At 40.7% G+C, this 25,626-nt stretch overlaps 1 protein-coding gene across 2 annotated transcripts in view; it reads right to left on the reverse strand.

Annotated features, from left to right (window-relative positions):
- Positions 1–25,626, reverse strand: part of SUSD2 (sushi domain containing 2) — a 110,400-nt gene that overhangs the window by 64,080 nt on the left and 20,694 nt on the right. For both annotated transcript variants that reach the window (XM_072142254.1, XM_072142263.1), the window contains exons 2-13: positions 16,468–16,672; positions 14,469–14,620; positions 11,940–12,107; positions 8,613–8,787; positions 7,693–7,897; positions 6,817–6,902; positions 6,271–6,539; positions 6,062–6,196; positions 4,138–4,185; positions 3,971–4,012; positions 3,099–3,299; positions 2,540–2,788 (exon numbers count right to left, since the gene is read on the reverse strand). In XM_072142254.1, coding sequence (XP_071998355.1) covers positions 2,540–2,788; positions 3,099–3,299; positions 3,971–4,012; positions 4,138–4,185; positions 6,062–6,196; positions 6,271–6,539; positions 6,817–6,902; positions 7,693–7,897; positions 8,613–8,787; positions 11,940–12,107; positions 14,469–14,620; positions 16,468–16,672 — 1,935 coding nt within the window. The remainder of the gene's footprint in view (positions 1–2,539; positions 2,789–3,098; positions 3,300–3,970; positions 4,013–4,137; positions 4,186–6,061; positions 6,197–6,270; positions 6,540–6,816; positions 6,903–7,692; positions 7,898–8,612; positions 8,788–11,939; positions 12,108–14,468; positions 14,621–16,467; positions 16,673–25,626) is intronic.

The following is a 25,626-nucleotide window of genomic DNA, read 5'->3' on the forward strand; positions in this document are numbered from 1 at the left end:
TAGGCTGACACTGATAATACCCTGCAATACATGATTATTGCAGAGTATTATCATGAACAAGCAATCAGATGATTGCTTGGTCATTTCCCATGGTGGAAAAAGTGAAAAAGTAAAAAAAAAAATGTTATTCAATAAAAAATAAAGTAATAAATCATTAAAAATGCCCATAAGCCCCATAACATATAAAGAGACATATAACCCCAAAAAAGTCTAAATCATAACAAAAACCCCACATATATAGTATCACCGCGTCCGTAACAACCCGTAGAATACAAGTAAATCATTATTGAACCCCCACGATAAACGCCGTAAAAAAAAATTGCTATAAACCTTCCAAAAATTATGATTTTTAGCTATTCAATCCCACAAAAAATGCTATAAAATGTGATCAAAAAACCATGTGTACTCCGACATGATACTGGTGCAAAGTACAACATGTCCCGCAAAAAATAAGCCATCAACCAGCTCCGTAGCCAAAAAAGTAACAATGTTATGCCACTTGGAAGACGGCAATACATAAATGATAGATTTTTCCCCACATTAGGGTTTTGTTTGACAAATTTAGTAAAACGTAAGAAAATATATTCAAGTCTGGTATCCCCGTAATCGTATCAACCCATAGAATAAAGATAACAGGATTATTAGTCTATACGGTGAACACCAAAAAAAAAAAAAGTAAAAAATCCAGTACAGAATTGATGCTTTTCTACTCCTGCCCTCAAAAAAAGTTCCTAAATTTTCAACAATAGGTGATACCAACCCCAAAATGGTAACAATGGAAAAAGCATCTCATCGCGCAAAAAAAATGGCATCACATGACCCCAATAACGAAAAAGCGAAAATTTTATAGCCTTCAAAAGGGGCCAATGAGGAAACTAAAATCCTGGCAGCTGCAGGGCTCTCCTTCCCTTCTGCGTCTCGCTGTCATGTCCACATGTGGGGGGTCGCTGCACTCAGGAGAAATTGCAGAACAAATTGTATGGTGGGTTTTCTCTTTTTATATTTTGGAAATGTGTAAATTTTAGGGCTAAATGAACGTATAAGGGAACAATTTGACCATTCTAAATTTCACCTCCATTTTGATTCAATTACTATGAAGATCTCAAGGGGTTAACAATCTTCGTAAAAGCGGTTTCTGATAGCTTGAGGGGTGCAGATTTGAAAATGGGTTGGTTATATAGGGGGTTTTGATGCTAAATATGTAAAATTTCATTCAAAACTGTATTTATCCCCAAAATAGTCAATTCTGAAAATCCGGAAAAGCGATATTCTTTTTGTAAGCCGCGTGACATCAAAATAAATTATCCAAACATTTCAGAAATTATGAAAATGTAAAGTAGACAAATGGGAAATGTTATTCAGCAACTTATTTAGGTGGTAAATCTATCTGCCTGAAAACGCAATGATTTTGAATTTCGAAAATGGCAAATTTTAAAAAAAATTTATCATATTTCCTTTTTTTTGTAAGTAAACGCAAAACTTACCAGCCAAAATTTACCACTAAAATGGAGTACAACATGTGGGGAAAAAACTATCTCGGAATCGCTTTGATAAGTAACAGTGTTCAAAAGTTATAACCATATAAAGCGACGCAGGTCAGAATCCAAAAAATCGGGCTGAGCCTTAAGCTACAAAATGGCTGCGTCCTTAAGGGGTTAAGTAGGGGACCGCCTGTAATTTTCTTTTTCAAGATTGTGCTTTAATTCACAGATCTATACAGTAGTTTGTCCCTAAAACTCCAAAAAGTTAAGCTGAACTTCCTATTCAGTACAACTATGGTACAAAAAGTGTTTTCTAATCAAGAAGATATATATTTTACCAAAATTCAGACAGATCAGTGCAGCAAAAGTGAATTGCAGCTCTGAATTCTGTGGGACTGTGATTGCAGATGTGGAATACTATACAATGTGTATTTATAGGGAATCTTTCATCAGTTTTTACAATATAAAGCAGCAGATCTATGTAACCATACCTTTGTGTGTGTAGTTAGTAGCAACAGAACTGTGGATTTACACTCCAGGTTTCTAGCTGTGGGGCACTGGTGTAAGAGATCCTTTTGCTGAACACTGCACAGTCTTTCCTCCCGACTAACTGCTGCAGAATTTAAACACAACCTGCTTCATCAGTAACTTTTGTCAGGGGGCAGAGGCTGCACAGTGTTCAATCTCCAGAATTCACACAGGAGTAGAGTCCTGGAATATAAATGCATTTTTCACAGTCCAGCTGCTACTAACAGCTCTCCACCTAACACTGTCTGCAGTTTTACAAGGTCAGACTTGATTAAAGCTTCATTGTAAGGATCAGTATAAGTAATGCAATGTATAACAATGTTTATCAATTTTATATTGTATGTGTGAACTGTAAAATACCACTTTTCTGTGAACATATCATATCCATATTTCCTTGACTTTGTGCAACATAGTAATAAACACTACCAGTTTTACTAGACATATTGTTATAATACAATAATAGGAGCTTAATATATTGTGATTTATGATAAATGGTTATATGTGCATTTTATTATTTTGCCCATACTTACAATCTGCACCAAAGTGGAAAATTTCTTCTGGAGTAGCCGAACTTGGCAGTCGTGTACCATTTCTCATAGTGAAGTCATCTTCACGATCATTGTTCATGACTCCAAAAAGTCCTTCAGTTTTGCTATGAAATATTTCAGGAAGAAGAACTGAGATGCCTAGAAAGCCTTTTTTGACTCTCACTTCTACCCCAGCTCCTGATGGAAACATCACTGTTGCATTTGATGTAATTGATGAATATATGAAAACCCCTGAAATAAGATGACATGAATTCCGTAATATCAAATTAGTTATTTAAAGCTATTAAACAGATGCATTATTATAAAAATCTCACATGGCTTTCTTCTGACCTTTCACAATGGAACACTATAGAATGCTACAGAGGAACTGTAGTACAGAGAAGTCTTCCGGGACGATAGCTAGTTTACATGCCCAGGGAATTTTTTTTGGCCTCTAAGATTCCTGTGCCAACTGGCCATTAAGGAGCATGAGCAAAGTGTTATTCTGCTGAATAAAGTATTGGTATAATTTCTACTACCAATATTTAATTCTTACATTTACCTTTCATATCCATCCAGCTCTGCTCGTCAAAGCTAAGGATTTCGCCATTTAAAAGGATTTCCAATTCTTGATCTGTTCCATTTTTCAAACGCACCTCCACCACATCTGAATCTTCCTCCTGCATCGCCACTGAAGTAATGCTGGCCACGTTCGTCCTATCAGTTAATGAGCGCCGTCGGCGAGCTCTGGCATTGTGAAATGCTACAAGAAATTTTGCAATTACTGCTTTGATATAAAGAGTAAGCAAAGATACAAATTCAGATTTCATAGCAGGATAGTAGTGTGACTTTTTCCCCCCGGTATGTCTGTTGTATGGACCCACAAAGTTGGCTTGATTAGGCCAATTGTAAGGTTGTTGTCCAAGTGGTCTCCTGGTTTTCTGTCTTCAACCAGCATATGGCCATTAGGACTTTACTGTAAGAAACCACAAGGCTGTTCCCTCTCAGAGTAGTACTCAAGTGATTGGAGTAATAATGCAAGTCTAGAAACACTACTGGGTGGCACTGAGGGAACAGGCTGGAATGTAGTCAGGGGCGTAACTAGAAGAGGCAGGGCACTTTTGCAGACTTCTGAATGGGGCCCCCTTCCCACTTAAAAATATTAAGCTCATATATACACTCACATTTATATACCTATATACATAAACATACAGTTATTCACTCAGACACACCCACAAACATAGAGCATGTCCCATATACACATACATACAGTGCCATATACGGACCAACATCATATACAGTATATACCCACCATACACTATACACATCACATATATGTTACATACATATTCATTTTATCATGTCACAGGCATACACATGGACACAATATCATAAAATGTAATTAATGATATATTCAATGGTCAAAACACTCACTTGGAGGAGGTTGATTTTCATCAGACATCAGTGCATCGACTTCTGTAAATAATATTTAAGATCATTCATAACAGGGGTTATTATATTCAGTTTGATATTGATATATTTCATATTACATTCATTTACAGTCCTAAACCATGCTTAGAGATAAAGATGCATGAACTTACGTGAAGTTTGAGAAGGTTCCTCTTCCTCGGACATCATTTTTTCGACCCCTGCATGCCATGGATAATTGAAAAATAAATTATTACAGAGGTTTTATACCTGTGATAATTAAGTTTTATGGTGGTTAAAGCTACATTTTCTTATACAGAAAATAAATCTCATGTTTCTTTAATTCTGGATGAAGGAAGGCACAATAATAGGCCTCATGTACATGACTGTATATGGGGATTGTGAGCTAGCCTCACAATTGACTTCTAAACCATATAAAAGGCAAAAGGAGGATGTATATTGGAGGAATATATAATAATAATTCCTTTATTTATATAGCGCACACAGATTATGCAGTGCTGCACAGAGCTTGGGGCTCAAAATCAACCTATGTATGTTTTGGAGTGTGGGAGGAAACCTACCCAAACACAGAGAGGACATACAAACTCTTTGCAGATGTTGACCTGGATGGGATTTGAACCCAGGTCCACAGCACTGCAGGGCTATAGTGCTAACCACCGAGCCACCGTGCTGCCCTATAAATATATACTTTTATTCAATTACCAACTGACAAATTAACCTTTTATTATGGAAGGTCTCAGTGGTGTGAGGTTGCTGTGCCGGGTGGCAGGGCATTCTGAATGGGCATCAGTGGGGTGAGCTCACCTTGCCAGTGTCAGCCTGTCAATACATAATGGCACACGGCCCGTTATTTGCGCCACATTTATTGCACAGTGTCATGTGCATTTTGTGCTGCTTCTCAGTTATTCCTGTTATAATTTTAGAAATAATTTGTCCATTAGTGTTACCTTCCTGCATTCCTCACTGTCTGGCACTGTGTGCCCTGACTGGATATTATAAGACTATTTAGCGACGCTGTTAACACCTCTTCATTTATAACTTTACAATAGGAATAACATAGAAACAGTAACATTTAGAGTTACAAAAAATTGAGATAAGAAAATGTGCTTCACAATTAATATTTCATGTGAAATAAAAGTTTTTGATAAAGCATCCGTCATGAGAGGTGAAAAGTCCTATTTAAGCACGTGACTTATAAGAGGCATTCTGCCATTGGAAGATGTATACAGGTGCTGTTTTCTGCAGCGCTCTGGATACATAAAACATAGGGTTTACACGGACAGGAACGTATTCAGACAGTTATGTTGCATTGTAGATCATACACTGCTACTCTTGGAACACTAAAGCCTCTATGTAATTGTGTTCTTCATTACTTTGAGTAACAAAATGATAGCTTTTATTTTTTTTGAACATCTTTTTCAGCAACTCTGTCCAGAGATGTGACTTTTTGTTCCTTTGTATTTGGATGGCCATTCAATGACGTGGTACATAGTAGCCTATCAAGAATTTTGCCTGCATGTTGTGATATTGTATTGCATTGTTTTTATGGAAAAAAAAAAACTGATTTCAGTTTAAGTATTATCGGACACCTGGTGTAAGTACCATCACTTCCTGTCCTTGTAAAAGTGAGATACTCTCTACGCTGAGTGGTTTAGGCAAATTTATTCAATGAGAAAATTATGAAACATGTGGCTTTATATCTTTTATCTTGTAGAAAGCAGTCATATAAATAGTTGCATTAGATGTACAATTTTCCTTTTTCCACCTTGCAAATTCCGTAAAATCCTGAAATCTGGCATACAGGCTGCACCTATTTTGCCCCTTGCGCTACCAACACGCAACGTTGGTCGTGGAGGGTCGTGTTGGCGGTATCTGCCAGGAGCCTGCGCACAAGCTATAACCTTCCTCTGTCTGGAGCAATCTGATAAATACAGTGGGTGTCTAGCGGCAGGGGGAATTTCAATCGCTGGCACATTTGGAACCAGTGTCACTGGTAGCAACACAGTTTTCCATTTTTCTATCTTCAAAAACTTATTTGCACATTCATTTCCACTATATTTTAAGCATCACGCTTACCTTGAAAAGGAGTGGTCCGGCACTGAATGCTCAGAGATGGATTTGTTGATTTTACCAAATAATATTCTCCTTTACCCTTGTAGGTGTAATTCAAACCATCAAATGTTATAATGTGTGGCTCACCAAAAGCTGAAGCTATAGCAGAGAGAAGCTAGTTATTCATTCAGTATATATTATACACGACAGGTATAATAGGTATAATTTCTCACCAACTTTTGGAGGCTTGTACGTGCGACAGTCACTTGATGGTCTTAGTTCTAGGTAGTAATTGCAATTATCTGACCACAGACAACAGTAATAGAAAGAGATCACATCATACAGCCAGTGAGAAAATCCAGGTATTCTGGGGGGTTTCCTGTAAGGAGGGGACCCCCAGTCATGGCCTCGGTCAGGAGTGCTGCCCCCTATGGAGTCAGTGGTTAGGACCTGAGTTCCTGATTCATCATAGCAACATTGTTGTCCTGCAGCATACATAGGGCTATAAGAAAAGGAGAAATTCTCAACATTGTGCATTTATACATATACAGATGTTTAAATGGGGGTAATAAAACTATAGGCTATATAGTCTTTTTGACCAAAACAAGTGTTTGACCTTGTTTAACACTGAACACTGCCCAGCACTCCATTTCTCTAAGTTCTCACTACTGGATTTTAATAATGTTTTAATGCATATCAATAAAATAATTTCATTTTATTTTGCAAGTAAAATACTGGAGTTCTTCCAATTTCTCTTTTGGTATTGTATAGGTAAATACCTTGCTTGTATGCTCCTCACACAGTGCACAGCTCCGGGGTGGTAGGTACACACACTGCCCTTTTCAATGTTGCAGCCATAATCTGTCTGAAAAATAATAAAATAGACCACTAAGGTTTTGTCTCAATTATAACTTAAAAAATACCTCGTAAGCAACCTTAAATGGGGATGTCCTCTTTCAGTGAATAATTAATATTGTTTGTGTAATAATTAGTTACAACATTTTCCAATATACTTTCTGTATCAGTTCCCCGTGGATTTTTGGATCTCTGCTTGTGATTGTTTACTTCCTGTGGATAAACACTGATTCCTGGTCATGTGATGTCACACAGGTGCATGGCTCCAGCCTAAGGAACCAGTCTTTTTTCACAGGAAGTAAACAATGAGGCTTCCTATAGAATGACACCAGGAAGAGATCTAGAAAAAAAGAAATTGATACAAAAAGTATATTGGAAAATTGTATAACTTTTCATTCGGGCAGGAACATTGATTTTAACTGGTTTAAGATATCTTAAAACAAGAAGAAGGAAATTTACACCCCACTCGTCTCTTCCAATCCAATTCTTAGTGGACCTTGTTGGCCTTTAATCCAAGTCTCATCTCAACACACAGTTTATGAAAATTAATCTCCATAGCAAAAAAATGAAGAAGAAAGAAATGACAGATTCCATTCCTTATTTTGCCACTTGGATAGGCAAATCTAGATATTTATGTTATAGGATGACCATTTAAAAAAAAAAAAAAAAAACTATAGTATTTAAATGTATATGTCAACAAATGTGCAATTACACTTTCTATGTCTTAAACATAGAAAAAACAGAAATAATGGGTGGTATTATATGCATAAACCCATCAGACTACTAATCCTGGTACATACATGGTATCTTCCTGTATCTGCTCTGGATTGTGCTAGGGTGCAAGGGCAATCTGGTGTTTCTGTCAAGAAATTAGGCAGCTTGTTCTTTTCCATTTGTCTCCAGTCTATACATTTATTGGAAGCCCAGCTGACAGGATCTTCCCGGAATTTTTCTGACAAGTGCCAGGCCAAGGCATGGACAGGACTCCATATTGCATGTACATTCCTGTTTTAAAGACAAGTTTAATACTCAAATGTAAAACATATTTTTAAAAGTATAAATATGTTAAAGGAAATTCAACTGTAGATTCTATTCTATATTAGATACCGAGGCTCTTTCCTGAAAATGAAGGGCTGATAAAGAGGCATATTCATTACCCTATACCATTGCCATTCCTGGACATAGGACACTATATCCATAATATATTATGTAAAACACTTCTATACACAAAATGGTTGCATGTGACACAAATGTGTATTGGACACTACAGAATATGATGGCACTATAAACATAAAGATTATTGTCATTATTATCATCATACTAAAGCATATTTTCATAAATACCTTTCCCTGAGGTTTAATATATATGTTCTATAGAAAGGGGGGGGGGGGTTAAATCTAAAAAAAAACACAATCGGTGATGGCAGTTGCAGCTGTGTATGGAAATGGTAAAAAACATGAGTCATTTAGGGGTTAAAATATAATCTGTAGAAAATGAACCATCTATCCTTCGGTCGGAAACATATGGTATACTTAATTGAAAAGTAGTGGCAGAAATACAAGTAGAACAAGTTGTGAGAAATAAAGCGCAAGCAAATACAGGGATGTCAAATATAATGATAGCCTTATATTAATGGGTGTGTAGACTTTGTGGAAGTCTTCTATAACATAAAGTACTGTATGTACTTGTAATTTTGTAAATCTAAAATGCAGTAAATTACCTCTCTCCTTCTTTTTTGTCACTCGCACTAATCCTTAACATTCCTACTTCCCATTGATCAAATGGGGATTGTGCAGGAACTGGAGTGAAAGTGAAGTTGCCATTGTTGGGGTGAGTTAACTCCAGTGTGTAGAGGTAAGTCCAGTAAGCCTCCCACGATTCTGTATATGGTGTTCCTGAAAAATAAAGACAAAGCTGAAATTACTAATATTGCAATGTGCATTTGATGCAATTGAAGGCACAGCAGTAAGTAATGTCTAGTAAGATTTGGCATGATCATACAAACATAATAGGATGAATCAACAGTGGGCACCAATAGTCCAGCCAACATTTTAACTAGTAAAATATTAAAATCTAAGATGCATATAACTAAAATAGTATGTATATGAATGGTGGCACAGCGAAGCAAGAAAGCTGTAGTGTAGTGTAGTGTAATAGCGGAGCCACAGAGGGCAATAGGTCTAAAGGGCGTGAGGCACAGGGGAAATAAAGTAGGACAAAATGTCAATTAGAAGACTCCTATTTCTTGCAGCCTCAAAGTGGCCTTATCACAAATGGCTACTTGTAACCGAGGCTCAATGCTCTTTATTATCGATACTTGTAACCTTCCCTTCCAAAACCTTTTCCCACTATGAGAGGTTCATCCCTCCCCCCTCCTCGTAGTGAGGCAACATTGAAAAATAACGGCTCAGTGCCATTTCCTGAAATGAGATGAAACTAGTCAGTTAGTTGAGTGAAGCACCACTTCAGGCAATATCATCCTTTTAACTAAAAATAAGATACTACTAGTAATCTAATATATAAAGTTCAGTGTATGTGTGTATGTATGTATGTGTGTGTGTATGTATGTATGTCCGCTAAAGGAAACTCTACCATCGCGTTTACAATCTCCAGATTTTGCACAGCCATTCTCTGTGACTAGGTTTTGAGCCAACCCTGTGCTTTCCAAAATACACTTACTAACCACCATATACAGGACCCATTGTCTGCTGCTGCTGTGGCAGTTAGAAGCTGAGCCATGATTGGTTGCTGTTTTGCCACAGGTCATTAATATGAGCTCTAAGCTTTCATTGGTCAGAGACAGTCAGAGAAACCTGGAGTCAGAGACAGAGATAGTCAGAGACAGAGGCAGAAACAGAGACGGACACAGTCAGAGATGGAAGTGATTAGAGACAGGCAGAGACAATCAGAGATGGCCAGTCAGTAACAGAGACCTTCAGTGCCAGAAACAGTTGGAGACAGAGACAGTCAGAGACAGCGACAGATAGACAGAGACAGATAGACAGAGACAGAAACGGAGACAAAAACATTCACAGACAGTCAGAGAGAGATATAGATAGATACAAATAAAATATTTTTTGTTAATCCATTCTATTTTGTTATAGCTAAGATCAGTTATTTAAGAACACTTATAAAAGTGAAATATTGTAAAAAAAAATGACATACAACTAACTACCCATTTGTTGTGGACCTAGACCAACTTTCTACTTTCCATGTTTCTTTATTTACAGAATTTTCAGATCCAAACTTGCAGTGTACCTTTACATTGTTCAGGACCTACTGAGAGTTGTATTTACATGTTGCTGCTCAAATGTTTGCGCAAGATGTTCTCCAATATTTACAGTATTACCCTAGCAGTCACCATTTAAAGGGAACCTGTCATCAGAAGTCCTTTTTTCAGGCTCCCCATGCCATAAGAGTTTTCTGTGTGCAGAGCTCTGTCCCTAGTCGCCTGGGAGTGGCCAGTGAGGAGTGGTTTCACCCCCACCCTCAGGAAACCACTCAATCATACATCGATTTCAAATTTAAAAAACTCCCCTATCACCCATTTCTTCTTCCACCATCCCTGACATCCCCCTGACAAAGATCGCATTGCGATTGAAACATTGCATTTAATGGAATAAATCACTCTTTTTGAGTTCATCCGTCCCTGTGCTTTGCTGCGGCCTTTTTTGCTATTATTGGCAAATTATAGGCTGGCACCCTCCACAACTATCACCCTTTCTTTGGGTATGCTGTCTACTATTTCTGTATGAACTCTCTAGTAAAGTATCTGGGAGACAATGATAGTCTGACTGGATCTGTGTACCAATGGTAGGAAAAGGGACACAGTCTTACAAGACATCTACAAAGCTAAGAAATGTGACTACACTAGTACAAAGCAAGCAGTAAATATTGACACTCTAAATTCTCAGATGATACTGTCATAGTCGGCTGTGTAAAGGATGGTGATGAGGAACAATACATGAATATCATCAACTCATTCGTAGAATGGAGTGAATGCAACAAACTCATACGAACGTTGAAAAACCAAAGGAAATGATTTTGACCCACAAAGGAATAAATCAGCCTCAAGACTGGTCTCCATCAAGGGCCAAGTCATCAAACAAATCAGTACCTACAAGTACCTGGGTGTCCTCATCTACGACAAACCGGACCCGGCAGGAAACGGATGGTGAAAAAAGCAGCATCGAGAACGTATTTCCTTAGGAAATTTAAATCATTCGAAGTATCCAACAAGATCCTAAAAATGTTCCCTGATTGCAAGCATAATGGGCACATTTACTTACCTGGTCCTGTCGGGATCCCGCGGTGCGTTGTCCGACGAAGATTCGGGTCTGACGCAGTTCACTAACCTCGTGCGCCCGAGTTCCTGCATCCGTCGCTTCTGCCCCGAGGTCCGCCGGAGTTCACCTGCTTCACCTGCGATACACATCCTTTTTTAAATTCTGCGGTTTGTCCGAATCCGTCGGATTCTCTGACGGACCGCACCGCCCCTCCCCCACCCGATGTGCCAAAATCCGATCAGGGAAACCCGACGAAAATGCGTCCAACGGACCCTTAGTAAATGAGCCTCATCAAAAAAAGAGATGAGAGTAGAATTTCAAAAATCATTAGGAGGGCACAGAGCATAGTTTCCACACCACTATGCCTGTTTGGAGATGCTTGGAAAAATAGATGCATCGAATCGAATCATAGCAAAGCAACTTAGTGATTGTTACCGCCAATTAATCTGCAGAACTGCAAGACGATTGAAATAATTTAAAAATCTATTGATGCTCACAAAATTAAGACTAGCACCTATCACCACAAACCCCAACACCCCCATCCTCTGCCACCAATATCCATCACATGAATACGTTCTCCGAGTTTTCTTATGCTTATATTGCTATTGTGTTGTAGTATTTCTTAATTGTGTAGTATGTGTTAATGTCCTTTCCCTATTTAGCTGGCCTGAACAGTTTATAAAAAACTATTTCTAGACTGGGATTAATAAAGTTTTATTGTATTGTATATTGGGATTACCTGGAAGCTATCATGGCCTCACCTGTTTCATTATAACCCCAGAGCTCGATGCGAACATGTTGAGTCTGGAGAGTTTTGGGATTCCAGGTCATTGTGAGAGTCCCGTTGTATCCAGGAGTTCCATAATATTGCCATTTTTTTGAATCAACCAGCACACTCTTCTCATTCTCAGAAGCCTTGCTATGATGAACTAATATGAAACAAATAACACAGAAATAACATGTGATAGGAGTGTCCTATTACTATTGTTAACACTAATAAAAATAACAAGCATATTTCGAATTGAAAAATATTTCTATAGTTCTAAGATATAACAAAAGAAGATCACTAGATATGGGCATGGGACGGTGGTAGATATCTTTTTAATGGAAACGCAGATACAGATAACATTAGCTCAAGCTATAGCAAATTACATAGAGGAGCTGATCCGATTAACATTGTTTATACATTTGTGTGAAAAGATTCAATAAAGTTTGTGAATAATTACTAACTCTCTGCTCATTCTTTAGGTTTAAGCATTACACATCCATTTGAAATTACGAATCCATGGGATAGACAATGGATATCTGATGAGGTGAGGAGTCTATCCATTCAATAGATGGAGGAAGGAAGTCTCTGTCTACTGTACAGTGGCCATTCTGTGGGATTGCTGGCTCCACTGCCATACAATGTAACTATCACTAAGCTCTGTCACCTTTTGTAGTGAATGGCAGGTAGCAAACAGCTGATGTATCTCGAGGATAGATCATCAAAAAATTTGTGGAAAACCAGTTTAGGAGTCCAATGGATGGTCCCAGCAGAGCAGATCATTGACTTATAATTTATATTGAGTGTTAATGCATACAGTAAATCTATATATCAATCTTCAATATAACAAGGTCTCTTTACAAACGTGAACAGACTTTATTGTCAATGGTCCCATAGAGAATATGTAGGTTTAGGATCCCAAAGCTATCATTGGGAAACTGTTGCATTGTAAAGTATTCATTCTCTATACAATTCCTCACAATTTATTACAATGATTTAATATTAATAAAAGAAATTAACTATATTAGATGACATTTACTATTTCACTTAAATGGTTTAAATTGGACATGTAGGGTTATCCATCAGATTGAACATCCCTTTACATCATATTCAAAACTATTTTTATGGCTTATGGAAAGTTGCTCCATGCACTCCCACACCTTGCAGCACACCTGTCCCTGCCCAAACCTTTCCCTTCTGCTTCCTGTGCCACCCATGTTCTAACACAGATCCATAATATTTTCATATTACAAAATACTGTGCAAAATACACAGCATTTCTGGAGGCCCACATATGTGGTAAGGCAGAGAGTATGGATGTACATGTGTATAACTTGGGCCTGCATGAATACTGACATGCACAGGATTTCAGACTGGAGAATTGTAAGAGAAAGCATCTGCTCCATGGAAGGACAGGGTGGCACAGACAGCATAGAGGTTTGGAAGTGCCAGTCATAAGCTTTTAATTGTCACCAGGCATAAGCTTTTAAACTTCACCAAGCTTTTAATCTATATAAATCATATACCGTAATTTTTTGACTATAAGATGCCCTTCTTAGCAAAAAATCTTGCTAAAATGTGCCTGCGTCTTATAGACCGAAGGTCAGGAGGATCAAGCACTGCCAGCCCCCCCTTGACGCTGTAATGGAGATCGACAGATGCCCTGATATAGAGCTGCACCTGATCCCAGAATCATGTCAGAATCATGCGACTGATCACATGTTTCTTACATCGCCACAGGTCTCATACTGCCATGCTGCCCTGGGACAGGGTAAGAAGAAGGGCAATGGGGGAAGTGTGTGTGTGGTGGTGGTGGTGGGGGGGTTCTGTGTGTATAGCTGAGCTGTGTGTGTATCTGGATGGATGATCCTTAGCTGTGTGTGTGTAACTGTATGGATGATAAGTGCTGAGTGTGTAATTATGGATGATGCAGAGCTGAGTGTGTATCTGGATGGATGATGCAGAGCTGAGTGTGTAACTATGGATGACGCAGTGCTGAGTGTGTAACTATGGATGACGCAGGGCTGAGTGTGTAACTATGGATGATGCAGATATGAGTGTGTAACTATGGATGATGCAGAGCTGAATGTAACTACGGATGATGCAGAGCTGTGTGTGCGTAACTATGTATGATGCAGGGCTGAGTGTGTAACTATGGATGATGCAGAGCTGTGTGTATAAATGTATGTCTGTGTGCACTGTGCTTTAGTGTGACCAAAAAGGAATATTTTTATTGGTGTAAAATATATTTTTCTTTTTTTGGAAGCCTAAATCTGGTGTGCGTCCTATAGTTCGAAAAATACGGTAGCTGTTTTTTAACAGTATCCAAGGTGCTGAAAAATGTGGATGTGCTGGAACACTTATAATTGAATTAAAACATTTGATACAAAGGAAAGTTACCAAAAAGAAATGTTGGTAAATGATGTATAAATGCAATTAGCAATAACATCCAAGCTTAGGAGAAGTTTTCGAAAAATATACAATGATGCTGATTTTACTTCAAACCAATGCTGGTACAATCTTACCTGCTAACCACGTTCCAGATGTAGGTGGACTGGACAATCCATTCAGTAGCAATGTAAATGGGATATGGCCGGTCTGAAATACCAGTGGAGAAATGCAGTGAACATGCCCAGATTCATCGACATAACCCTGAGTATTAGTCTCATTGTTGAATCTGTTGGAAGGAGAATAATCTCTATTGACTCTAACAGCAGGAGTGTATTTGGAACAGAAATTGACACCCCTTGACAACTAGACACAGTGGCTGAGTGTGTAGCACTTCTGCCTTGCAGTGCTGGAGTCCTTAGTACGAGTCCCACCCAGGTCAACATCTGCAAAAAGTCTGGAAATTATATGTCAGATGGAAGGTATATCCTGAGCAACAAATGAAGAAAACAAACATGATAAACAATCTCTGATATAAAATGAATAGTGGAGGAGTTTAAGTTCTAAAATTGTATAGAATGTAACATTGGTGGTCAGTGATACTTACTGGATTGCGAGGAGGAGAAATAAATGTAAAGATAAGAGGTATCCACATGGTAGGCTATAGGAGGAATTGTTTACAAACCGCAGGAAGAAAGATGCCGGATAACCCCTATACTTAATCTGACTTTGGACTAGGCATATACAGTTTTGTCTGTTTTATCTAAGTATACCAACTTACCTTGACGCTGTCTTACTTATCTTATTACTGTATGACTTGTATATATAGTATACACGGTTTACACTGTGTTGTTACTACTACTCATTGTGATTTTGTTCATTTTGTATATTTTAGTGTCTAATAAAGATCCTGCACTGGATCGAAACGTTACACTATTTTGGATTGCTATGCATTATCATGAATAAAACTCTCTGTTGAATCAAAGACAAAATTGAGTGCAAAATTCATTTTCATTGATTGTAGATGGTTGGTACCCCATTTGAGAACCCAAATGGCTTGAAGGAGTGATGTGTATACTTTCATTACACTTTCAGAATAGACACATATTCATCATGTCCAGTTCAGCTATGACCTTCTTATACAATGGTGTCAGAAATGAGACAGAATATTTGATGTGTGATCTGACCGGGGATTTGTATAACAACAAAATGATGTCCTCATCATGAGCATCTATGCCTCTACAATCAATGATTTTATTTGCCTTGGCAGCTTCTGCCTGGTACTGGCCTTGAAACTGAAGTTCACTGTCCTGCAATACCCCCCAAGTGTGTTTCTCCTGCAGTTTACCAAAATAATGTTCAATGTAATACATAATTGTACTTTTTGTTTCTTCAGTCCACCTGCATACCCTTATATTTATCTGCATTAAACTTCCCCCCAAGTCTGCAGCTTGGTCCAATCCCTCTTATATTGTACTTATATTGTACCATGCAGGGGCGTAACTACCACCAAAGCAGCTGCTATAGGCCCTCAATGTCAGGGGACTGGCCACCCAACCCAACACAAACGAAATAATGGAAGATGTGAATCATTATTAAGATATTATGCTGCACATCCTCTGTAGTACAAAGAATTTTTTATTGAGCCGACCACTCAGATAAGAAACATTGTGGCAGGGTGATGGCAGGACTAGGAATCTCTAATGTCCCACCATTTATTTCCTTCATGTAGTAAGAAGCTACTGGGCTGATTTTTTTATCTGTGGCTTTCTGACCCTCCTGGTATAAGGTGACAGCAACAATGTGAAGATGAGAAGACTAGTCAAATAGTGAGTATGTAAATATGTGTGTATAAATGTACTTTATTTATTTATGTACCAATCTTTTATATGGTACAAAATGAAATTCCTTGGAAAAAAAAGAACAACAACCACATCCTTCTCCCAGATCCCTCAAAAACTCATGCTCCTGCATTATAGGGTTATCACATACTGATGACCTATCCTGAGGACCAGAAAATCTCTCTGTGACTACATCAATATTAACTGTTATAGAGATATATTAATGTACAGTATTAACAGCACACAATTTGGACCTATTTAGCTTGAAAAAAAAATATATAATCTTTCCACTTACCTGCAAGTCACATTTACAGTTTTATCATATGTTACATCTAGAACAGTAAACTCTTTCCCTCCCATTAAAGTCCCTGAGTGGGGAGAAATCCGGGGACATAATTTTTGATAATCGGTGCAGCAGTTTTGTAAATTCAAGCAGCTTGCATGGCAGGAGCAGTTCTGGAGGTGTCTACCACATTGTAACTGGCAAGATTCTAATTCACCTACAAATAGAAACAAAGAACATTTTAGAAAACTTGGATGAATAAATAAAAAATGCACAAATGAGAATTATTAGTCACATACAATGTGATTACAAAACATCTGTACTATGTAGAACCATTTTTGTTCATAGGCAAATGGAGGTATAGTAGGGCCCTTTAGAGTTCTATGAGTTCTGTACTACAGCTCTATACAACTCAAAGCTTGTATGGCACCTTTAAGGGAACCTGTCACCAGGGACCTCATTTTCACTTCAGACAGGTTTCAGAAGCCCATTACAGCTGCATTGCAAATTTATAATTTTGTCTTTTCTAACCATTTTATTACAATTTAATTTTGTGTTACAACTTACCTTGCACCCTGACAGAATCCTGTGTCTAGTCCCAGGGTTAAGCTTTGGTTTGGATGCATTTAAAAAAACAACATGTGACTTGTCAGCTCTCAGCCCCCACCTCTGCAGCTCCTCCCTCCCCCACTCATGTCATCTCACCAAGCCATGAAAAAGCAGGAGGGAGGAGCTGTACAGGAACACAAAAGCAGGGGATGAGAGCTCAACAGTCTGCAGCACTTGAGGGTGAGCCATTTAACATAACCTATTATCAAGTACAAACATCTGAAAGATGTATTTTATACGATTTTGGTAATGCCCCTTATGAATTTGGTGTTTGGTGTTTGTTATGTTAGTCAGCTATAACCAGCCTTAAATACTGTAATCTATGAAGGTCACCCCCTCTTGGCTAGTAAAAGTTTATTCTCATATAAATCTCTGCGGGGGGGGGGCATAACTTTTGGATTAATAAAAACATCATCACATTTAAGAGGGGAACTGTGTTGATCAAATGAGGTACTGTACATAATTTCTCATTCTGTACTTGGTGCATACATGTTCCATTGAATACTAAGGGCCTTTCAGAAATATCTCAGTAAGGCGTTGGGCACAGAAACATTAAACGTGTGCTAGCTGTTGTTTTCATTGACTAAGATATGTCCCCATTTACTTGTATGTGCTCATGCACAGGGCTGTGGTTTCCAAATCCATGTGAATGAGCCAATTGCTCGAGCTGTAAAACTCCTGGCAGGTCGTATTCCTTCATGAGTTTTTGGCTCAGGTAGTCTCTTCTCCTGTGGTCAATCCACACAAGGACAAACAAAAGACAGTGGCCTCTTTGCTTGCAGCCTCTGGAATGCACATGTGTACAAGAGAACTAACTATTCCTGAACATTTCTAACAATCTAATAAAAATGGAATGGTACAGCCCTGTCCTTGTACCTGTAACTTTTATCAGTATTGCATTAAGAACTTTCCACAAGTGAGAGTAATATTCCACCCTTCTTAAGCAATTTATATTGTCTAATGGCAATAAAACACATACAATGTAAATTACCTTTTAAAATGATACATTATAATTGAAGAGGTTCTATAAGGACAGCAATCTCCACATTGTGAAACACTTGCCAAACAAGGTCAGCTAAAAAAATCTTTTTCTTATGTGAGGGTGATATTAGTACATTATTGCATTGCATCGAATTTACAATTTTACACAGCTTACTAGAAATCCAGTCTTAGTTATGAGTATGGAACCGTCTTCAAATTTCTGGATGGACATAACAAATGATTGACACATTGGGGCACATTTGCTTACCCGGTCCTGTGAGTTCCCCCATCCGGAGTGTCCGACGAGAATGAACTCTGCAGCGATTCACTTACCTCGTGCGCCCAATATCCTGCATGTGTCGCTCTCCCCGCTCAGGTCCGCCGGAGTTCACCATCTTCTTCCTGGTGTATGTAAGTGCATGACTTGCGACACAATTTAAAGTTAAATCGCACGCTCTCTCCGAATCAGTAGGATCGCCCGATGGCCCGCTACCCCCCCCCCCTGATTTCTGAAAGCTGGCGTCGATGCCCCAAAATCCGATTGCGTGTGACATAATCCCCTTCAAAATCCCTTTCCCAGCAGAACGATCCCCAAAAACGTCGGAAAAGTTGATGAAAATGCGGCCGCGGGACCTTTAGTAAATAAGTCCCATTGGGTAATATTTACTACAAGTGCATAAAGTTTACACACTACAAAATTTGACTGGACAGTCTTCAACTGTTCCAGATTTATCAAAGTGTCTAATTCGGAATAATGAATCTGGTGTAGTTAATGGTCACTAGCTAAACAATCATATCCCAGGATTGTAACTAAATTTGTTGCAGTGGGGGAGTGTCTTTATACTAGATCTGTACACTGTACTGCTCCATAGTCCCTTCATCATTGTTCTAAGCTGAAGCAGGCATCTGTTGTCTACTAAAGCAGGTACACAGAGCAAAGGGGAGTGGCTGAGGAGAAGCTCATACAAAAAACACACAGTTTCAACATCCCCCACCGGGGCCTAGCCTTTTTTTGGGGCCTGGAGGCAGCCGGGCCCATATAACCAGAGTGGCTGGTGGTTGTGGCCTAGCCACGGTGCTTGATATGGCAGGTTTCCAGCAGGTGGTAGGTGCAAGAAATATAGAGGGAGAGGCTAATGTACTGGTTCTCCATGGAGCAACCCCTTAGTGTCCACAACATATGTCTCTGGGTAATGGATGGGGAGCCCTTGCTGGCAGCCGTATCCAGGGAACAGACGGAGGCAATGTGGTGCAAAATAACTCACAGTTCTTTATTAGCACAACTGCAGGCAATGGGCCAAATGGTCTTGTTATAGATACCGGATATTCCGTATTACTGGAGAGGTCATGGAGAGTGATCCTCAGGAATAGATTCACCAGCCTGGTAGTAGATAGAGGCTGGAATCTAGCTGGGTCCAATAGTTGAAGCTCTAGCTTTGTCCTGGGTTGGTTAAGTGTCTGTACTGGAGGTGCACAGAAGCTGTCTCTGATCACTCTGTCTCTGATGAGAAACCTGTGGTCTCTAGGGAGAGCTGGTGGTGAAGAGGTGTGCTCTGTAAGAGAGCTAGATTCCAAAACTGTGTGCTCTAAGAGGTTTCTGGAACTCCAGAGCCCTTAGCCCCTCCCTGTCCAGGGGTTTTGTTAAACCCTGGTCAGTTGGTGGCTCAATCCCCAATCACACTCCAGTGTACATAAAGGAATACAATTGGATAATAGTTGACATAACTTTAACCCTTGCTGTACAGGCAGGGTCCACCGCTGCTAGCACCTGATGTCCAGGTCTGGAACCTTACTGGAGGGTTCACGACTCCCTCTGACAGCTCCGAACCTGGAGAGGGCACTGTTTGCAACTATCCCCTGCCACTGGCAGGGATGTTGCATACCCCTGGGGCAATTGAAAGAGCCGCCCACAGCTCAGCTATGGACTGGATGGGAAACAGGACAACCAAATCTGGCCAGCAGCATATATGGCCTCCTGAGGGTCCATGCACATGACAGGGGATAGGGGTGTAGATGGTAGAATTGCACTTACTGGGAAGTGCTGGCTAGGTGCAGTGTAGGGGACAAACCGCCCATGGTCCTGGCTATAGGTACCTGGATGGTGTCGGACTGGATACACCAAACTAAATGAATATGTGACAGTTGGTAGCTAATGCCCTTAAACCAAGTGTTGATGAGGGAAAGGTGTAGTGTCATGTCCTGTATTCCACTCCTTGCACCAAGGCCTGACAATTTGTTCGCAAACACTTCATCCTTGGCGACAAATACAAGGTAGTAGTACATACAATACGTTGTTTACCTGCCATCTGACGGTCTTACCCTTGAATATGACATCTAGGTGTTCCTAGGTGAATACCCCGATCCCCTAAAGACCCGTGGTTTACAGAGCCATACCATATGAATCTTCGATTTGAGGTGTAAGCCTGCAGACAGGATTTACATATAAAGACGGTCCAACACAGCCTTAACTACAGTCTTGCAAAGCCTATTAAATGTTAACTGCAAACAATACTATGACAATACTATGACAGTTGTGCAAACATAGGATAACTCACATTGGCTTTCGCAGCCCAATGGGTACATGACTTTAATGTTACAAACGTTACATAGGATTTACTGCTTAGGTAGCAGAAGCGAATCAAAATGCACAATGTCCTTTTCCTGTGGAGAAAAAGACATAAATAGCATAGTGGAAGATAACAACATTTTCCTTGTAGCAACTGGCTATGAGTCAGGCGGGTCCTCGGTGCAGCCCTTGATGTGGGGAAAAGTGTAAAACAAAGGGTCTCCTCTTCAGTGGAGGGACAGAGTTCTTTGGAAATGTTGGTGACTGCTTCAGCACAGGTTGGTGCTAACATAGCACATATAAATGGATTACAGTTCAAGGAAAGTCTCTTGACTGGACAATAAATAAATAGGGGGAGAGTCCCAGGATAGTCTCTGGCTCAGAGGGAATAAGGGCACAGCCTAACTGAGAGTTAGTAGCATAATGAAACATGTACAATATTTTCAAAGTACCTGTAAAGGGCTACAGCCCATTAGGGGTTACTCTGTATCAGAGTCTGAAACTCCAGCAATATCAGGATCCAGGACCAGAGCAGGATCCTGTGTAGAAGAAGAAACAGCTGGCTGGGGACACCCGGTGGCAGCTTCAGGAACTGCAAGCTCCTCAGCATCCTCCTGACATTCAGGGGGAGGTGTGCTGTTCTCCGGGGTGTCAGCTGCTCCTGCAGGTGGCTCAACAGAGCCTGTGACTGTTGATGGGACCAAGAACAAGTAAATAGGAGCTTGCGGAAGTGCCGTAGGCCCCTCCAGCTCCAAATCTTCTGGAGCCGGGTCATCACCCCACTGGTAGGCAGATGCCCGGTGGTGATCTTTTGATGGAGGCCCCGGATGAGGCTCGTCCCCTGGGCCATTCCCCTTTACAGAGGACCCTCGGGTACCATCCACACTTGCGGCGGGAGAGGTGGCTGGGGTACTCTTCTGGACCAGGCCTGGCCCGTGGATGGCAATGGGACCCGTGCTGACAATCACTGTTGATTGGGCACTGATGTGGGTCACCGCCTGGGGACTTGCAGCCCGGGAAGGAGCAGAAGACTCTGGCCAGACATAGTCTTTAAAAAGTTCTGCATATGACTCAAAGTCCTCATAGTCCCCCTCCTCCATCCATCCGGATGACGCCTGCCGCTCAAGTTCCGCGGAGACCCTCCTGCAGGGAGAGCTCAATCCACTAACCGGCCCTCAGGTTGTGGAGTCGCTCAGGCAGATCAGGTCTCTTGACGGACCGGCAGGGAATGCAGACCTCCCATCCGGTGTAGTCTTGGGTGGTGAGGCCGAAGCCCAGCTGTCAGTCAAAGCAGCGGACCTGACTGGTGGTCCAGTTGCTGGACCCAGGCACCCTCTTTGGAGTGGCCTGTCATGAACTGCTGGGCCTCCTTCTCCCGTCGTCGCTGGTCTAAGACAGCATATGGAGGGAGCATATGGAGGGAGCTTGGTGAGTCACCTGGATTTCCCACCAGTGAAGGTTTTGGTGGGCTGGAGCTCCTTGCTGCGCAACAATCTTCTTTAGGCGCTGCAGTGCCGGATGTAGCAGGGCTGACAAAGTTCGTTTGCAGGGATTAACCTCCTGAGTGCTGGTGCAGGGCTCGACAGCACGTGGCTTTGCAGAAACACAGTCTATGTCGAATAGCATAAAATCACTTGGGCCTAAACCCGGTTGGCATCAGGGTTAGGCAGCACAGTATTTTCAATAAAGGCCAGTCTATATCCTGTTTGTGACGCCAATTGCAAGATCCACCACGGTCTCCGGATTACTGGAGTGCTCATGGAGAGTGATCCTCAGGAATAGATTCACCAACCTGGTAGTAGATACAGGCTGGGGTGTAGCTGTGTCCAACACTGGAAACTCCAGCTTTGTCCTGGGTTTGTTAAGTGTCTGTATTGGAGGTGCACAGAAGCTGTCTCTGGTCACTCTGTCTCTGATGAGAGACCTGTGCTCTCTAGGGAGAGCTGGTGGTAAAGAGGTGTGCTCTGTAGGAGAGCTAGATTCCAATACTTTGTGCTCTAAGAGGTTTCTGGTACTCCAGAGCGCCTAGCCCCTACCTGTCCAGGATTTTTGTTAAACCCTGGTCAGGTGGTGGCTCACTCCCCAATCACACTCCAGTGTACATAAAGGAATACAATTGGTTCACATAACTTTAACCCTTGCTGTACAGGCAGGGTCCACCACTGCTAACACTTGATGTCCAGGTCTGAAACCTTACTGGAGGGTTTGCGACTCCCTCTGACAGCTTCGAACCTGGAGAGGGCACTGTTTGCAACTACCTCCTTGCCACTGCATTGGCAGGGGTGTTGCACAGTATAGCAGTTTGAGGACACACAAACTGATGTGTTATTACTATCTAACACTGTCAGCAGTTCTGCATGATAAAACATGTTCCCCATGTTGTAAGATCACATTTTGCCCCCTCACTAATCTGTGGATCCAGGCTGTCTGTAGCACTATAAGTGACATAGAATGGAAACTTAGTGTCAGTTACCAAGCTCTGCCTCTACGGAGAGAAAACCTTTACTTACTTCTCCATTCTCTGTGTTACAAGGTACATTTTACAGTGTATCTGGATTAGATTGAAAATAAGTCTAGGAATATATGGTATGATCATTGCCATATGGACAAGTGAAATCAAACCTACTGGTACATAAACTAATATATATCTTCTGGACCATCATTGCAGAATAACAGGGATACTTACAATATTTTGGGCTTACAATTGGAAAAGATTAGAGATGAGCGAACATACTTGTCCGAGCTTGATGCTCGATCGAGCATTAGCGTACTCGTAACTGCTCGTTGCTCGGACGAGTATTTCGCCCGCTCGAGGAAATGGCAGCTCCCGCCGTTTTGCTTTTTGGCGGCCAGAAACAGAGCCAATCACAAGCCAGGAGACTCTGCACTCCACCCAGCATGACGTGGTACCCTTACACGTCGATAGCAGTGGTTGGCTGGCCAGATCAGGTGACCCTGGGATAGACTAGCCAGTGCCCGCGCTGCTCGGATCATTCTCTGTCTGGATGCCGCTAGGGAGAGAGCTGCTGCTGGTCAGGGAAAGCGTTAGGGTGTTCTATTAGCTTACTGTTAGGCAGGAGTGATTCTACAACAACCCAACAGCCCTTCTTAGGGCTACAATAACGTTATACTTTTTTTTTTTATTTGCTTGTGGCTGGGCTTGCTGGCACTAGTAGTGCAGCTAGTACCATATTGTGAGGAATTAGCAGGGGGACTTGCTACCGTTGTGTTTAGCTCTTAGTGACACACATATCCACCTCAAACACCAAAGTGGGAAAATTTATTAGGGGTTTGATTTCAATTAGGCACAGTCTGCCAGTTTCTTTTTATTTTACGTTTCTTTTTTTAATAACTCAGTGTCATCTCATCTTGCATAGTAGTGTGCTTTCATACTTGGCTAGAAAATAGCCATAGGAGAATCCAAACGGCTTACTTACGCCTACAGTAGCGTTATATATATTTGATTTCTGGTTGATCTGCTGGTGGCTGTAGTTGCTGCAGTGCATCTACTAGCAAATTGTGAGCAATTTGGAGTGAGACTTGCGACCACTGTGTTTTGCGCTTAGTGACGCACATATCCATCGCAAAGACCGAAGTGGGAAAATTTATAAGGGCCCGGGGTTGTATTTCAATTAGGCACAGTCTGCCATTTCCTTTTTTATTTTACGTTTATTTTTTTCATAACTCAGCGTCATCTCAACTGGCATAGTAGTGTGCTTTAATACTTGGCTAGAAAATAGCCATAGGAGAATCCAAACGGCTTACTTACGCCTACAGTAGCGTTATATATATTTGATTTCTGGTTGATCTGCTGGTGGCTGTAGTTGCTGCAGTGCATCTACTAGCAAATTGTGAGCAATTTGGAGTGAGACTTGCGACCACTGTGTTTTGCGCTTAGTGACGCACATATCCATCGCAAAGACCGAAGTGGGAAAATTTATTAGGGCCCGGGGTTGTATTTCAATTAGGCACAGTCTGCCATTTCCTTTTTTATTTTACGTTTATTTTTTTCATAACTCAGCGTCATCTCATCTGGCATAGTAGTGTGCTTTAATACTTGGCTAGAAAATAGCCATAGGAGAATCCAAACGGCTTACTTACGCCTACAGTAGCGTTATATATATTTGATTTCTGGTTGATCTGCTGGTGGCTGTAGTTGCTGCAGTGCATCTACTAGCAAATTGTGAGCAATTTGGAGTGAGACTTGCGACCACTGTGTTTTGCGCTTAGTGACGCACATATCCATCGCAAAGACCGAAGTGGGAAAATTTATTAGGGCCCGGGGTTGTATTTCAATTAGGCACAGTCTGCCATTTCCTTTTTTATTTTACGTTTATTTTTTTCATAACTCAGCGTCATCTCATCTGGCATAGTAGTGTGCTTTAATACTTGGCTAGAAAATAGCCATAGGAGAATCCAAACGGCTTACTTACGCCTACAGTAGCGTTATATAGATTTGATTTCTGGTTGATCTGCTGGTGGCTGTAGTTGCTGCAGTGCATCTACTAGCAAATTGTGAGCAATTTGGAGTGAGACTTGCGACCACTGTGTTTTGCGCTTAGTGACGCACATATCCATCGCAAAGACCGAAGTGGGAAAATTTATTAGGGCCCGGGGTTGTATTTCAATTAGACACAGTCTGCCATTTCCTTTTTTATTTTACGTTTATTTTTTTCATAACTCAGCGTCATCTCATCTGGCATAGTAGTGTGCTTTAATACTTGGCTAGAAAATAGCCATAGGAGAATCCAAACGGCTTACTTACGCCTACAGTAGCGTTATATATATTTGATTTCTGGTTGATCTGCTGGTGGCTGTAGTTGCTGCAGTGCATCTACTAGCAAATTGTGAGCAATTTGGAGTGAGACTTGCGACCACTGTGTTTTGCGCTTAGTGACGCACATATCCATCGCAAAGACCGAAGTGGGAAAATTTATTAGGGCCCGGGGTTGTATTTCAATTAGGCACAGTCTGCCATTTCCTTTTTTATTTTACGTTTATTTTTTTCATAACTC

This window comes from Engystomops pustulosus, chromosome 1 (assembly GCF_040894005.1).
Source record: "Engystomops pustulosus chromosome 1, aEngPut4.maternal, whole genome shotgun sequence".
Taxonomy (NCBI): Eukaryota; Metazoa; Chordata; class Amphibia; order Anura; family Leptodactylidae; genus Engystomops; species Engystomops pustulosus.